Here is a 13,229-nt window from a genome sequence, read left to right as displayed (position 1 = left end):
CTTTGGCCCAAAAGGTCAATGGTGTAAAAGTTGAGAAATCTTTAGATAATGGTTTCTCAAGCTTAAATGTATATATTAGAATAACCTAAAAGATTGTTAAAACATAGATTTCTGGTCCCAATTTTTGGGTTTTCTGATTTAATAGGTCTAGAGAGTGTCCTGAAATTTTATTTTTCTAACAAGCCTACCTGTACCACTGCTGGTGGTGCGTCATAGTCCATACTCTGAGGAACAGACTAATTGGTGCCCTAGATTATGGCTGAGTGTGTAATCAAACATACAACAACATGCCAGCTCTATAAGATGAGGTGGAGTTTAATGCATCCTGGAGAAGTAACTCAATATGCTAATAGAGGGGGGAGAAAACTATATTTTCAGCCATTTCCTAGCCTTCACAAACCTAAAGCTGATATTATCCTAAAATTTCCAAGTGGAGGAACTGCTTCCAGTACCCCCAAGCTCCTCCAAAAGGTCTACTTGCTCTGACCTCCATTCTTAAGTCCTACAAAAAAAGTACTCAAATTCTTTCCATCTCTCTCCTGCTGCTATTTTAATCAAATGAGATTAATTTTTTAATGGTGTTTCTAGAAAACTATGGAATAAGCAAAAATAAATAAATAGATAGATAGATAGATAGATAGATAGATAGATAGATAGATAGATGATAGATAGTAAATGTAAAACGAAGATATAACTGAATTGAAACACCACAGATCTCAATGTCTCCGAGGGCAAGAAAAGCCTTCTTGATTTTTTGCTTGAATATTTAACAACCCCCCTGCACCATTATCCCTCACCCATCCTGCCTCTCTCTCATTCTCACAGAAAATGAGGAGCAAGATTCTATCCTGATGAGTGTTTATAGGTAAACTATATTCTAGTATGGGCACAAGAGGTTTTCTTCAGAGGGGTTGAGGACATAAACAAACAGAGCAAGCTATTTTTTTGCTAAGTGAGAAAAATTTTTACAAAAGGAAATCTAGAATATTAACTAGAGAGGAAAAAAAGAGGAAAACAATGATTTTGAGAAAAGACCATTAACATAGCAGTTATATCAACTTGGATCATTTTTACTGAACAGCTACATATTCAAGTTAAAAATCTTGCCAGGGATCCATCTAGAGCAAGTCTTCTCTCAAAGGACTTGCAAGTAGAAATGAAATAAAAACATTAATAACTGCAATGTTGAGAGTACAGAGTAAAGGAGATCTCTGCATGATACCAGACAAGGAAGAATTACTTCCACTATAGTATTAGGTAAAGCATCCTAGAGAAAGAAGCAGAACAGACGGGCCATGAGGGTTGTCATCCAGGCAGATTAAGAGAATTATATTAAAAACTGGTCAGCATCTCTGCAAATACAATTATTTCAGCATAATTATAATAACCGTACTTTGACAAATAATATTTCAGTAGAAGCAGGAAAATTTTTTTAAATAGGAAGCCAAAGTGCTGTCACCATTGAGTTGTATACAGATGATCCTTGACCTATGATGGAGTTACATAACAATATATACATTGTTAATTGAAATACCTTATGTCAAAAATGTCTTTAATTCAGTTTGCCTGCTAAATATCACAGCTTAGCCTAGCATACCTTAAATAGGCTCAGGACACTTATCTTAGCCTAAAGTTAAGCAAAATCATCTAACACAATGAACACATCATAGAGTATTGGTTGTCGACTCCCCTGATCAAGTGGGAGCTGTGGTTCAATGCCACTGCCTAGCATCATGAGAGAGTATCATATCACATATCACAAGCCCAGAAAAAAATCAAAATTCAAAGTTTGATTTCTAATGAATTTTGTATCACTTTCACACCATTATAAAGTTGTAAAATTGTAGGATGGTTTTACTTTTTTAAAGTTGCAAAAAAGTAAGACCATCTGTACTTTCTTTTATTTATTCTGAGATACATTCTTTTTCACATTTCACATCTATAAAATCTGGGTAGATTCTACTATTGATAAGATCTCATAATAAATTCACAGTTCTTAATTATTTTTCTGCTGGTGTATAAATTATGATTTATTTCACAACCTATGAGAATTCAGAGTTGATAAAATATGATAATTATTTGATTAAATATGATGAGATTGACTCCTGGACCAAAAACTTGATATTCTGGTCTTCTGGGTACTTAGTCCAAATGATAAATGAGAAATGATGAAAGCTCACGGGATATTCTGATATGACCTGTTAAGAACACAAGCAAATGCAGCTCTATGTAAGAGATATTTATACATCCACTTTAAAGCAGCATTATTTATAATAGACAAAAAAGGTGGAACCAATCCATGTTCATTGACAGGTAAATGAATAAGCAAAATATGTTCTATAAATATAATGGAGTATTATTTAGTCTCCCTTTAAAAGGAAAGAAATTCTGACACATGTTACAACATGAATGAACCATAAGGATATTATGCTAAATGAAATAATCCATTCACAAAAAGACAAATATTGATGATTTCACTTATATGAGGTATCCAGAACAGTCAAATTTATATAAGCAGAAAGTAGAATGGTGGTTATCAGGGTCTGGGTGAGCAAAAATTTAGGAGATGTTGTTTAATGGGTATTGAGTTTTAGGTTTTCCAGATGCAAATAGTGCTAGAGATTGGATGCACAAAAAAGTGAGTGTAATTAATACTACTAAACTGCGCATTTAAAAATGGTTAATATCTTAAGTGTTATGCTGTGTATATTTTACCACAATTAAAGAATATATTTACATTAAAAAAATGGAAATTGATGAGAAAGGGGAAAGGGTACTGTAGAAAGAGGCTAAAGTTATGCAAATAGATAAAATGATATTAAAAAGTGAGAAGTAGAAAAGATAAAATTTTAGAAAACTCACCAGCGCCTCAAAAACCATAATGCAAGACATATCAAAAGAATCAAAGAGGGCACTATTATTGCTGAACATATCACTCCGATGGAGGTGGGATGTCCTGGTAATTGAGGGAAGACATAGAATGTCACTTTAAAACTCATTCTCTAATTATCCTGAGCTTTCTTTGCCCATCTGGGTGTCAGCACTGTTATTTACCTGCTGCTGATGTATGGGCATCTGTAACTCTTATATTTCCTGACACCATATGTTCATATCCATCCTCTGTCTCTCTCTCTTGCCCTACCTCACATAATCTATAGGTCCTTTATTCTTACCTTTTTTATACCTTAGGCATCCTCAATCTCTCTCTCTCTCTCTCTCTCTTTTATTCTCTCTCCCCTGTCTCTCTGTCTCTGTCATCTCCCTCTCTCTCTCCATTAAATATCATTTTTCTAGTCCTTCCCTCTATGCCTGAGGATCATCCTCTCCCATTTACAGCTGGGCCCCAGTTCCTTCTCACCCCAGTAAAGGATAATGTCTTGGCCTCCTAGACTGCTGTGTTTCACACGGCAATTCAGACCAGCTGCCTCCTCAGCCACAACATCCAGGGTTACTTGGAGATACCATGTCTCATCAGCATTGGGAAGGACGTCACCTTGCTGAGTTCCTGGCTGCTCCTCCTTACCCCTCATCCACATTACCCATGCAGGTTTTGGGTAAAATCCTGAGACATGACACACCAGCAATAGACGGCCAGGCCCAGGACTGGGTCCACTTGAAAGCCAGGCTTCGGGCTTTACTGTAGCAGGAATGAGAATGGACAATGTCATATAATGGCTTTAATCTAGAGCATAGGGACTCAAAACCCCATAAATTTGGACAGTGACCCCTTCTACTCCTTTATAAACCAAATCATTTATTTATTAAACCCCTCTCTTCTTATTTACCTTCTACTCTTGAATTTAAAGAAAGTGGTGGGAAGTGAAAGAGAGAGGTCTTGAAGAATGAACAGAACTAACCTTGCCTCTGCAGTTCCGCCTTCCCTGCATTGAGAACACCCAAGAGATATCGAGGGCAGGTTTCTAAGAGGAGCTTCTCTACGGTATCACAGATACCTTGGTACTGAGTGATGAGGGTGCAGAACCGCTGTGCCTTGCTGCCGCCCTCTGGGGCAGGCACACATGAATCATTCTTCAAGCTCAGGAAATCCATTCCTCCTAAAGCTCCCCTCAAGAAGCTTACTGTGGTCTCACCAGAATGCAGCTCACAGCCTGCTATGCCTTGGATCTCAAAGGGATCTAGATAGAAGGAAACAAGAGAAAATATTATTAAATGCAAGCAAGAAAAAAATGGATGGGAGAAAGACCTAGGGTGTTGGATATTTGTGGGGAGAAAAATCTGAGTTGTGAAGTGATGAGCCAACAACCAGCTCAGTACCATCATATGTCACATGACGACATTTAAATCAGCAATGAACCACATGTACAATGGTGGTTCATTAGATTATAATGAAGTGAAAAATTCCTATTGCCTAGTGACACTGCAGCCACCATAACATCATAGTACAACACATTACTTGCATATTTGTGGTGATGCTTATGTAAACAAATCTACTATGCTACTAATTGTATAAAAGTATAGCACATACAGTATGTACAGTACATAATACGTGATTATGATAATAAATGACTATGTTACTTGTTTATGTATTTACTATACTTTTTATTATTTTAGAGTATACTCTTCCTACTTATGAAAAAAACACATTTGCTGTAAAACAGCATGCTGTGTTACATTGGCAGTAACCTCATACATCTCATGTATCTCTTGATTGCATTATTTTCTCTTATGCTTGATTTAATCCCACATTATTTTATATAGTAACATGCTGCACAGGTTTGTAGTCTAGGAGCAATAGGCAACGTCTAGGTGCATAATGGGCTATACAATCTAGGTTTGTGTAAGTGCACACTATAATGTTTGCACAATGATGAAATTACCTATCAACATGTTTTTCAGAACATATCCCTGTCATTGAGTGGTGCATAACTGTATTCAGAGACTTTTTAGAAAGAAGAGGATAGGAAAGAAGTATGCATGTCAAAAATGGTAGAGAAGGGTTGTCATAATGGCATATAATGGGTAAGAAGGGAGAAGAGGTGCAAAGTGTGAGAAGTACAGTGATAAAGTCAAGAGTATAACATTCCAGGGTGAACAGGAGAATTACATTGAGAAGAGGGATCAAGCAGGAGATACTGAGGAGATGGATGAAAGGGGGAGGAAGTCATACTTTAGTTTACTCAAGCACAGTGTAAGAAAAGAAGACTTCTTTCTTAAGGTTTGAGAGAAAAAAAAATTATACACAAACAAACCAGGAGATGGTTACAAAAAGGATATCTTCATCTATCAGATAAGAATGCAGGAAGCAGGAAAAATCCTGAATGGGGTCTGACTGGGAGACTATTTTAGAGAAGTGTGTGCATGCAGTTGAGTAAAGTGAGGAGGGGAGAAAGATCATAGAGAATAGTAGCCTAAACCTAGAGAAAGAAAAAAATCAGTGAGAAGCTCCCCAGATCTGAGGACTGCACTCACAGTTCATCTGGAATTCACTGACATGGTCCTGTACTACCCGGATGAATCCAATTAAATAGACTCGAAATAGCTCCACCAGCTCAGTCACCTCCTCGTCACTGAAGTTGCCTTTGGACCAGGGCTTCAGGAAAATAGCAGTACCCGAGTCACTATCCCATCCATGAATCTGCAAATCATCCAGCCAGCCTGATCCTTGATTTTGTGCCCAGGTGCTGTTGGCAAAGGATGATATCTGGATGAGATGGAAAGAGGTTGGCCCCTGGAAAGCTGTGGGTAGTAGAAGAATTTTAAAAAATGAGGAGAAAAGAAGAAGCAAGAGGGATTTAAAAAAAAAATGAAAACAGAAAATATCCAGAGCAAAAGAACCCAAAGTCTGAAGAACAAAATAAATCTTGTACATTTGCCTATGCAGGGCCTCAGGCTCCTTCCCCAGCCTGCAGAACGAGAGGAGGGCTGGATACAGGAGGATCCAGACCCATAGGAGTAAGTGCAGCATGCTTTTATTCAGACCCCCTACACCCATGCTGGGGGCTGCTAGAGTACTCTTACCATCCTCGTTGTCACCACCTAAGATGAGAACTGCTAGCAATAGAAGTGGCAGAGGCAGCATTTCACTGGGAGATAGAACTTTTGACTCCTAAGAGCTCACGAATGAACTCTGCTTTCAGCAAATGTTTTTCTCAATACTTTTTAGTAACTTCCTCTCTCTCCAACTGACAGATATGCTCCTCATTCACGTCGCACATTGGAGAAAATTGTACCTCCCCCATCCCTGAGCCTCCCACTCTGCTTCTCATTTCCTCTCTAGCCTTTGATTTCTAGACTTTTTTTTTAATCTCCCTGGCTTCCAGTTGTTCTTCCTGACCTCAGCTTTCTTCATATTTACAAACTTGAAAAAGCTCTCATCTGATTCTGAAAAGTTATTTCACCTCCCTAATTCATTATTGCAACATCTGTTAAACATTAAACAATTGTTCCACTGCTTCTAGCCTGTTTTAATCTAGAAAAAAATTTTTGGTTGACCCACCCAACTCAAACTTCTTCCCCATGGTCCTCTCTTTTATGGTACTCTATCATTACCTCTTCTCCACATTTCCAGTGGCTCTTCTTTCTTCCCTCATTACTCTGTCTGGTCTCCCTAATCCCACATTCTTGATCATGTGAGTGTATGTATTTGTGTATGTGTTAACAATCATTTATCATTTACAAAGGCAGAGCATTTAAAACATCATCTAGACAGCATACTGCATTTTCTGCAATTAAACTCAGTTTACATTTCTTAACATGCCAGAGTTGACATAAAGTGATGGATTTCTCAATTCTGATAGGAAAAATAAGAGGCAGAGGGAAGGGAAGATTGTGGTTAGTCAGTTCACTCACCACATTTTGTTTATCATAAAGCAATAATACATTTGTACACATAATAAAATACATATTTTGATACATTTTTACAAGTATAACCAGCATGTAAAACAAGGTATAGAATTTCTTTATCACCCTTTATAGTAGTTACCCCCTTTCCCCAACACACACACACACCCACACACACACATGCAGGCAACCACTGATTTCTGTCATCATAGTTTAGTTTTGCTTGTTCCAGAACTCCATAAAAATAAATTCAAATAGTATGCAAAATATAAAACAAAACAACAACAAAAAATTGCCTGAACTATAGTGGCACAGATCTAAATGCCAGAATCACATTTAATAAATATTGCAGTATATAATCCAAACAAAATTGTCTTATATCATAGCAAGTTTTAAGAAGGAAGTTACATTTTCTACTAGTATATGACATTTTTTTTCAGTAGCTTCTAACCTTCGAAGGTTTGAGCAACAAATCTTCATGAGACAAGCAAAACTTTGAAAGATGTTGTGTGTAGCTTCAGCGCATGTCAAAATTAGCTTTTTGTAGAAAGTTTATAAGCAGTAGAATCTCTTTCTCCTTGTATAATATTTCACAGCCTCAATCAACATTTTGGCCTTTCCTATCACCAAATAATCCATTATGAAGTGAGCAGTGATCTTCTCGTTTTTTTTTTTCCCACCAAAAGTTCAGAGCTATTTGTCTTACAATGTCATCTATTTTCTTTTAGTATGCCCTTGGCAGGTTTTAACAATATATTTAGCATCCACTGAGTAAAATATTTGGATTCTAATCAATGGCGGCTTTGCCTATGCAGGGCCTCAGGAAAAAAAAATATGACAAATTTGCACAGATCATCTATTAGAAATATGGTAGTAAAACATTCTAGGCATAAAAAGTTTTCACTAACTGATGTTATTCACATATATAAGAAATGGCAAAATAAGTAATATAACATTCTCTATTCCCAGAAATAAATTGTTCACATTATTAAGAGTAGCCTTCATCCAAGATTATCACTGCCTTATTATACACCCCAGAATCACTCTCTAAATTGCAAAGCATGTAAATCTAAACAATATTCTCATAATTCAGTACATAATATAATCTATTCACTTTTGGTATAACAGTCACAGACAACAGCAGAGACTTAACATCACCTGCCTTTGATGTTAACATCTTTTTCTTTTCTTTGTAAACCTTGAGTTTTGGATAGAACACCCAAGATTCAGTTTATTTGTTTTACTGTAGATTCACTGACATATATAGATTCTGTAGATTTGACACACACCAAATATACCACTCACAGTGATCTGGCAGTATAGAGAGATAAACCAGTTAACCTTGAAAATGATGCCAAATGGATCAATGTGAGTGACCACAGCATCTTGGTGTACATTTAAAGAGAGACATGCTCTGAGAATCAAAAAGCACCAGAGATTCTGAGAAACTGCAGCCCGCATTTCAGGGAGTCAGACAATTGAATGTACTCATACTCATTGTACCTTTGCCAACACCATTGTTATCTAATGCCTGGCTGTAAACCTGACTAAAGGTACTAAATACACTCACTAAGACATGAAGATAATGGCCAAAAAAAAAAAAGAGGAACATTTAAAACTTAAGTTTTACACAAGCCATTCCACTGTTATACTATAAAGATTCCTCTCTCAAATGTTTTATGCCCCCCAAACAAAAACATGACTGGAAGCAAATGTTTCAAAAATTGAGATTATTCCAATCAAGAGGCTCAGAAAACAAGGTCCTGCCTTTCCTGGTAAAAAGTAGAGTGAGAGAGAGTAGGAATTAAAATGTAAAAATTTACCTCTGATTCCCCCAAGTTCCCAACAATAAGAAATACAACAAATACCCTAAAATTCTACCCCAAAGGTAAAGAAGACACATGCCTTGGATCCAAACGTAAGATTTTTGCATACCTGAGGTCAACAGAGGACCTTTCACTGAAGTATAAGGTAGCTAACTGCTCAGTTGATCTGGTATCTAATGGTTGTCTGAGGACTGCTACTGTATACAATCCTACGCAGTCTGAGCAGTGGTCACAGTACCTAAATTTGCTAAACTAAGCAGAGGAAACTGAAGCAAACAAGTTGCCCATGTTATTCTTTTTTTAAATTTTGTTATTTTAACCAAGTAATTAAAATTTAATAATAAATTCACAATGACATGTATATTTTGATCTACTTTTATTCACATATTCATTTTATCGACAATATTTATTGAGTGCCTACTGTTACTACCTATAGTGGCTCTGTACTACCTTTTCACCCTCCAAATTCTCTTCACTTATCCTACCTTTTCCCAAACTTGGAAATGAGTGATTAGACTTTTTTACCTCAGGAACATTAATTAGCTTAAATTTGTCCAGGATCCTTTGATACTTCAAAATTGGAAATAACCTCAAAGTTGATCTGTAAGGGACATATATCCAGTTATTTGGAGGGATTTAAACCTTTAAGATAGTCTGATAGGCAAAAACACTGCATTTTTGCCTTATTGATCTTTTAATCCAAACTGTTTTTTTCTTTTTTTGACTTTGTGATACTCCTGTAGGTCATCTATTTATTTATTTATTTATTTATTTATTTATTTATTTATTTATTTATTTACTTGCTTGCTTGCTTGCTTGCTTGCTTGCTTTTTGCTATTGTCTAACTTAAAATAGTGCATACGGTATGGTCCATATGGGCCTAATGGATGAATAGCAGATATATGTCCAAGTATATCTAGATTTCAAATTCTAGTGCCAAATTCTACTTTATTGTTTTCTTGTATCTATTGTTGATGAGGAAACTTCTGTCACTCTATTTGTTATTACTTTGTAGGCAACTTTTTATCTCCAAAGATTTTCCATCTTTTCTTCCATTCTTTTCTAATGAAACATCTTATCCTTAGACTCCGGAGTTTCATATTATAGTGTGAATATCTCATAATTATTTATTTTTTATTGAGGTGAAATATAACATAAAATTAGTCATTTTAAAGTTTACAACTTAGTGGCATTTAGTACCTTACAATGTTGTGCGACTACCAGGTCTAACACCTTCCAAAACATTTTTAGGATCCCCCAAAAATATCCCATACCCATGAAGCAGTCACTCCTCCTATTTCTCCTCTACCTCAGGCCCCTCTTAACTAATACTCTTTCTGTCTCTATAGATTTACCTATTCTGGATTTTTCATATAAATGGGATCATAAGATATGTGTCCTTTGTGTCTGATTTCTTTCACATAATGTTTTCGATGTGCATTCATGTTGTCTCATGTATCACTCATTCTTTTAATGGTTGAATAATATTCCATTGTGTGTATATAGCACATTTTGTTTTTTCATTTATTAATTGGTGGATATTTGGGTTGTCTTCCTAATCTTATTTACTATTGTGGATAGTACAACTATGAATATTTCTGTAAAAATATTTGTTTAAACATCTGTTTTCAATTCTTTTGGGAATATACCTGAAAGTGGAATTGCTAGGTCAAATAGTTAACTCAACGTGCAAGTATTTGAGAAAGTACCATTTGATATTTCCACCAGAAGCGTGTGAATGTTGGAATTTTAGATAGAATTGGATAGATAATGATGATGATGATGATGATGATGATGATGATGATGGATGATGATAGATAGGTAGGTAGATAGATAGATAGTAGATAGATAGTTAGATAGATAGATAGATAGATAGATAATAGATAGATAGATGACAAATACTGTATCAGAAGTAAAAACTAATAAAAATTTTAAATGTGTGTTTGTTAGCTAACTTGAAATGAAACAAACTGCATGTGTATTAAAGATAATATCCTTACTAATTCCCCAAAAATATATTGATGATAATGACTTCATAGATTTTTAAATATTTTAAAATAGTTTTGAAATTCTCTTTAACATCTGACTTACCACAAGATAGGTATATTTTATATTTGTTTCTGAATACAAACTTGTGCAATAGTACATGCAATATTGCATAGTCTCTGGAAAACAACGAACACTAAAATAACATCGTAGTATTGTTATAAGAATAGTTTTGAACTCATGGACCTTCTGAAAGGATATCAGGAACTCCCTTGTATTCCTGAGAACATCTTGAAAACAAATAACCAAAATCAGGTATTTCTTTAGGGACTACATAAAGGTATTACACTTTCTTTATTATTTACCTTTATTAGTTAGAATATTTTAAGAGCTATTTTATCCTGAATAAGTATCTATTACCCCGAGATAACAAAAGTCAGAATAAATACTTGATTCTTTCCATTTATTTACCATTTTTCAAGAGAATGAATTGTTTATATATAGCTTCCTAGGTGACTAATGAATTATTTTTTGCTTTATTGCATACCTATGAACTTTGACATATTCGAAATGTTTGACTCTATAACTGAGTCGTATTTTTTTTTATTGAGGCTCAAATTGTACCACAAGTGACATGGGATTCTTTCAAGTCAGCTGCTTCTGAATTCTTTCAATATGACTTCATTTTTGAGCTCTCCACTACTTTCTGGTGTAGTAAGATTGTTCTAGACTCTTTATTCCTTTTCTCCAAGGCTGTCTTGGCTCCTTTTAGTGAAAAAATATTGTGTGGGAACCATTATCTGAACCCTAGGTTAGTCTTGATTGCTGGACTTTTTAAGTGGCCAGAACATATTTTTTAAGAAAAATATGATGACGAACCATATTTATGCTTCTGATTCAAGTTTAGAACTACAGAATTTTACTCATCTATCTCATATCAATTTGTGCCATGCAATAATTTTTGTTCCCAATGTGTTAACACAATTATGTAATCACTTAATTTCACTATATAGTATATCCCACTAAGCTATATGCATTTTTACTCATCTATCTCATATCAATTTGTGCCATGCAATAATTTTTGTTCCCAATGTGTTAACACAATTATGTAATCACTTAATTTCACTATATAGTATATCCCACTAAGCTATATGCATGATAGTCTTAGAGTAACCTTACCATCAACAATATCATTATTAAAAACAATTTAAAATTTATTTTCTGACAGTAGGGTATATCCCCTGGAGATAAGTAAATTGTTATGCTTCAAAGTCAATTGTAATAGTCCCTGACTTATGATATGTCACCAATTTGATAAGTAGTTATTTTCATTGTTGCATTTTCTTTCAATTTTTAGGAATTTAAACTTATTTGTTTGATTTATAATATTACAAAAAGTCTACATGGAGCAGACAATTCAGAATGGCAGAATAAGGAGCTCAGAAAATTCTTTCCCCAAACATCAATAATATTGGACAAAATTTTCAGAATAAACCATTTCAGAATTCAGGAAAATGACCAAAGACACACAGCAAATTGGGAAGTGCTTATTCAAAAACTACCTAAATCTAAGCAAAAACAATGGTGGCAAGTTAACCTGGGGCTGCTCTCATTCCTCTCCTAAGTTGGTGGTACCACAGGCTGAGGACCAGCAGTCTGATTGTTGCAGAAGGGTATACCTAATCTGGAATCACATGGAGAGACCTGATGCCCAGGAAAGTTGTGGAAAACAATGGCAATTGGCGGGGGGAAAAATCAAAGGTCAACACTATAGCTGCTTGATGCTGTAAATACTAATTGAAGTGAAGAAGAGACAGGCCAAAACCTAACAAAGATATTTGGGAAACCAGATAGCCACAGTGGACTTTGATAAGCTTCCACTTGTTTCCAGAAGTTTGAAAGATGCACACATACTAAGGAGACAACAAAGGGGGCAACAATATGTACTTACACCCGGCCAAACATGAGACCTTGTGCATAGAAAAAGTAGACACCAAGGCAGATTTGTAAACTGCTTGAATGGTAAATGTGTGTTTTAATCCACACATATTTCTTCAACAAAAGATGGAAAACTTACCAGTTTAAAGTGTAAAGGCATGACCTCTGACTAATCATTGGCTGCCACTATGCTATGTTGACTGAGGAGTGACCCCCAGGAAGCCAGAACAGAAAGAGAATGAAGAAACAAACAAACAAAAAAGATGGGGGAGAGAGGTGGGAAGAGAGGGAGGGAAGAAGGAAGCGGAAGAGAATAGGATTTAAAAAGAGAGGGAGAGAGAAAGAAAGAGAGGAAGGGGGAGAGAAAAAGGAGGAAGTAAAGAAAAAGGTCTATATAGTTTTTTTTTATTTTAAAGAAACAAAATCATTGGTGGTTACAAACTGCAAGACATCTAGAATCTACAGAACTTGTCCATGCAGGTAACTAAACAAAAGAACAAAGAAACAAACAAACAAAAAATACCCACACACATACAAAGCAAAACTATAATAATGACTTTATTTGAAGAGCTTCAAACTAGAAACAAATCAAATGACCATCAAAGAGTGAATGGATTGAAAAATATATATATATAAGATATTTATACATGGAGTTCTATTGAGCAATAAAAAAGAATA

The 13,229-nt window shown here is 35.3% G+C and overlaps 1 protein-coding gene across 2 annotated transcripts; it reads right to left on the bottom strand.

The window, feature by feature from the left end:
- Window positions 1-636: 636 nt before the first annotated feature.
- Window positions 637-6,152, bottom strand: LOC118600297 (T-cell surface glycoprotein CD1b-1-like). 2 transcript variants are annotated; one of them, XM_016124207.2, is made up of 6 exons: window positions 5,980-6,152; window positions 5,431-5,697; window positions 3,954-4,136; window positions 3,359-3,637; window positions 2,863-2,956; window positions 637-2,198 (listed from the first exon to the last, which is right to left on the bottom strand). In XM_016124207.2, the coding sequence occupies exons 1-6, from the start codon at window positions 6,038-6,040 to the stop codon at window positions 2,177-2,179; spliced, it is 906 nt and encodes a 301-aa protein (XP_015979693.1). In that variant the 5' UTR covers window positions 6,041-6,152; the 3' UTR covers window positions 637-2,176. The 2 variants fall into 2 exon arrangements, with proteins under 2 accessions (XP_015979693.1, XP_015979692.1); XM_016124206.2 differs by having other exon boundaries at window positions 638-2,198; window positions 3,858-4,136.
- Between the last annotated feature and the right edge of the window lie 7,077 nt (window positions 6,153-13,229).

The sequence above is a fragment of the Rousettus aegyptiacus genome, unplaced genomic scaffold (assembly GCF_014176215.1).
Source record: "Rousettus aegyptiacus isolate mRouAeg1 unplaced genomic scaffold, mRouAeg1.p scaffold_m13_p_17, whole genome shotgun sequence".
Classification (NCBI taxonomy): domain Eukaryota; kingdom Metazoa; phylum Chordata; class Mammalia; order Chiroptera; family Pteropodidae; genus Rousettus; species Rousettus aegyptiacus.
This window is presented reverse-complemented; position numbering and strand designations above follow the sequence as displayed.

Coding starts and splice junctions, on each gene's coding strand:
- LOC118600297 (XM_016124206.2), bottom strand. CDS start 6,040: ATGCTGCCTCTGCCACTTCTATTGCTAGCAGTTCTCATCTTAGGTGGT. Junction 5,698..5,979: donor AGGTGGTGACAACGAGGATG/GTAAGAGTACTC, acceptor TACTACCCACAG/CTTTCCAGGGGCCAACCTCT. Junction 2,957..3,358: donor AGACATTATCCTTTACTGGG/GTGAGAAGGAAC, acceptor CTCAATTACCAG/GACATCCCACCTCCATCGGA.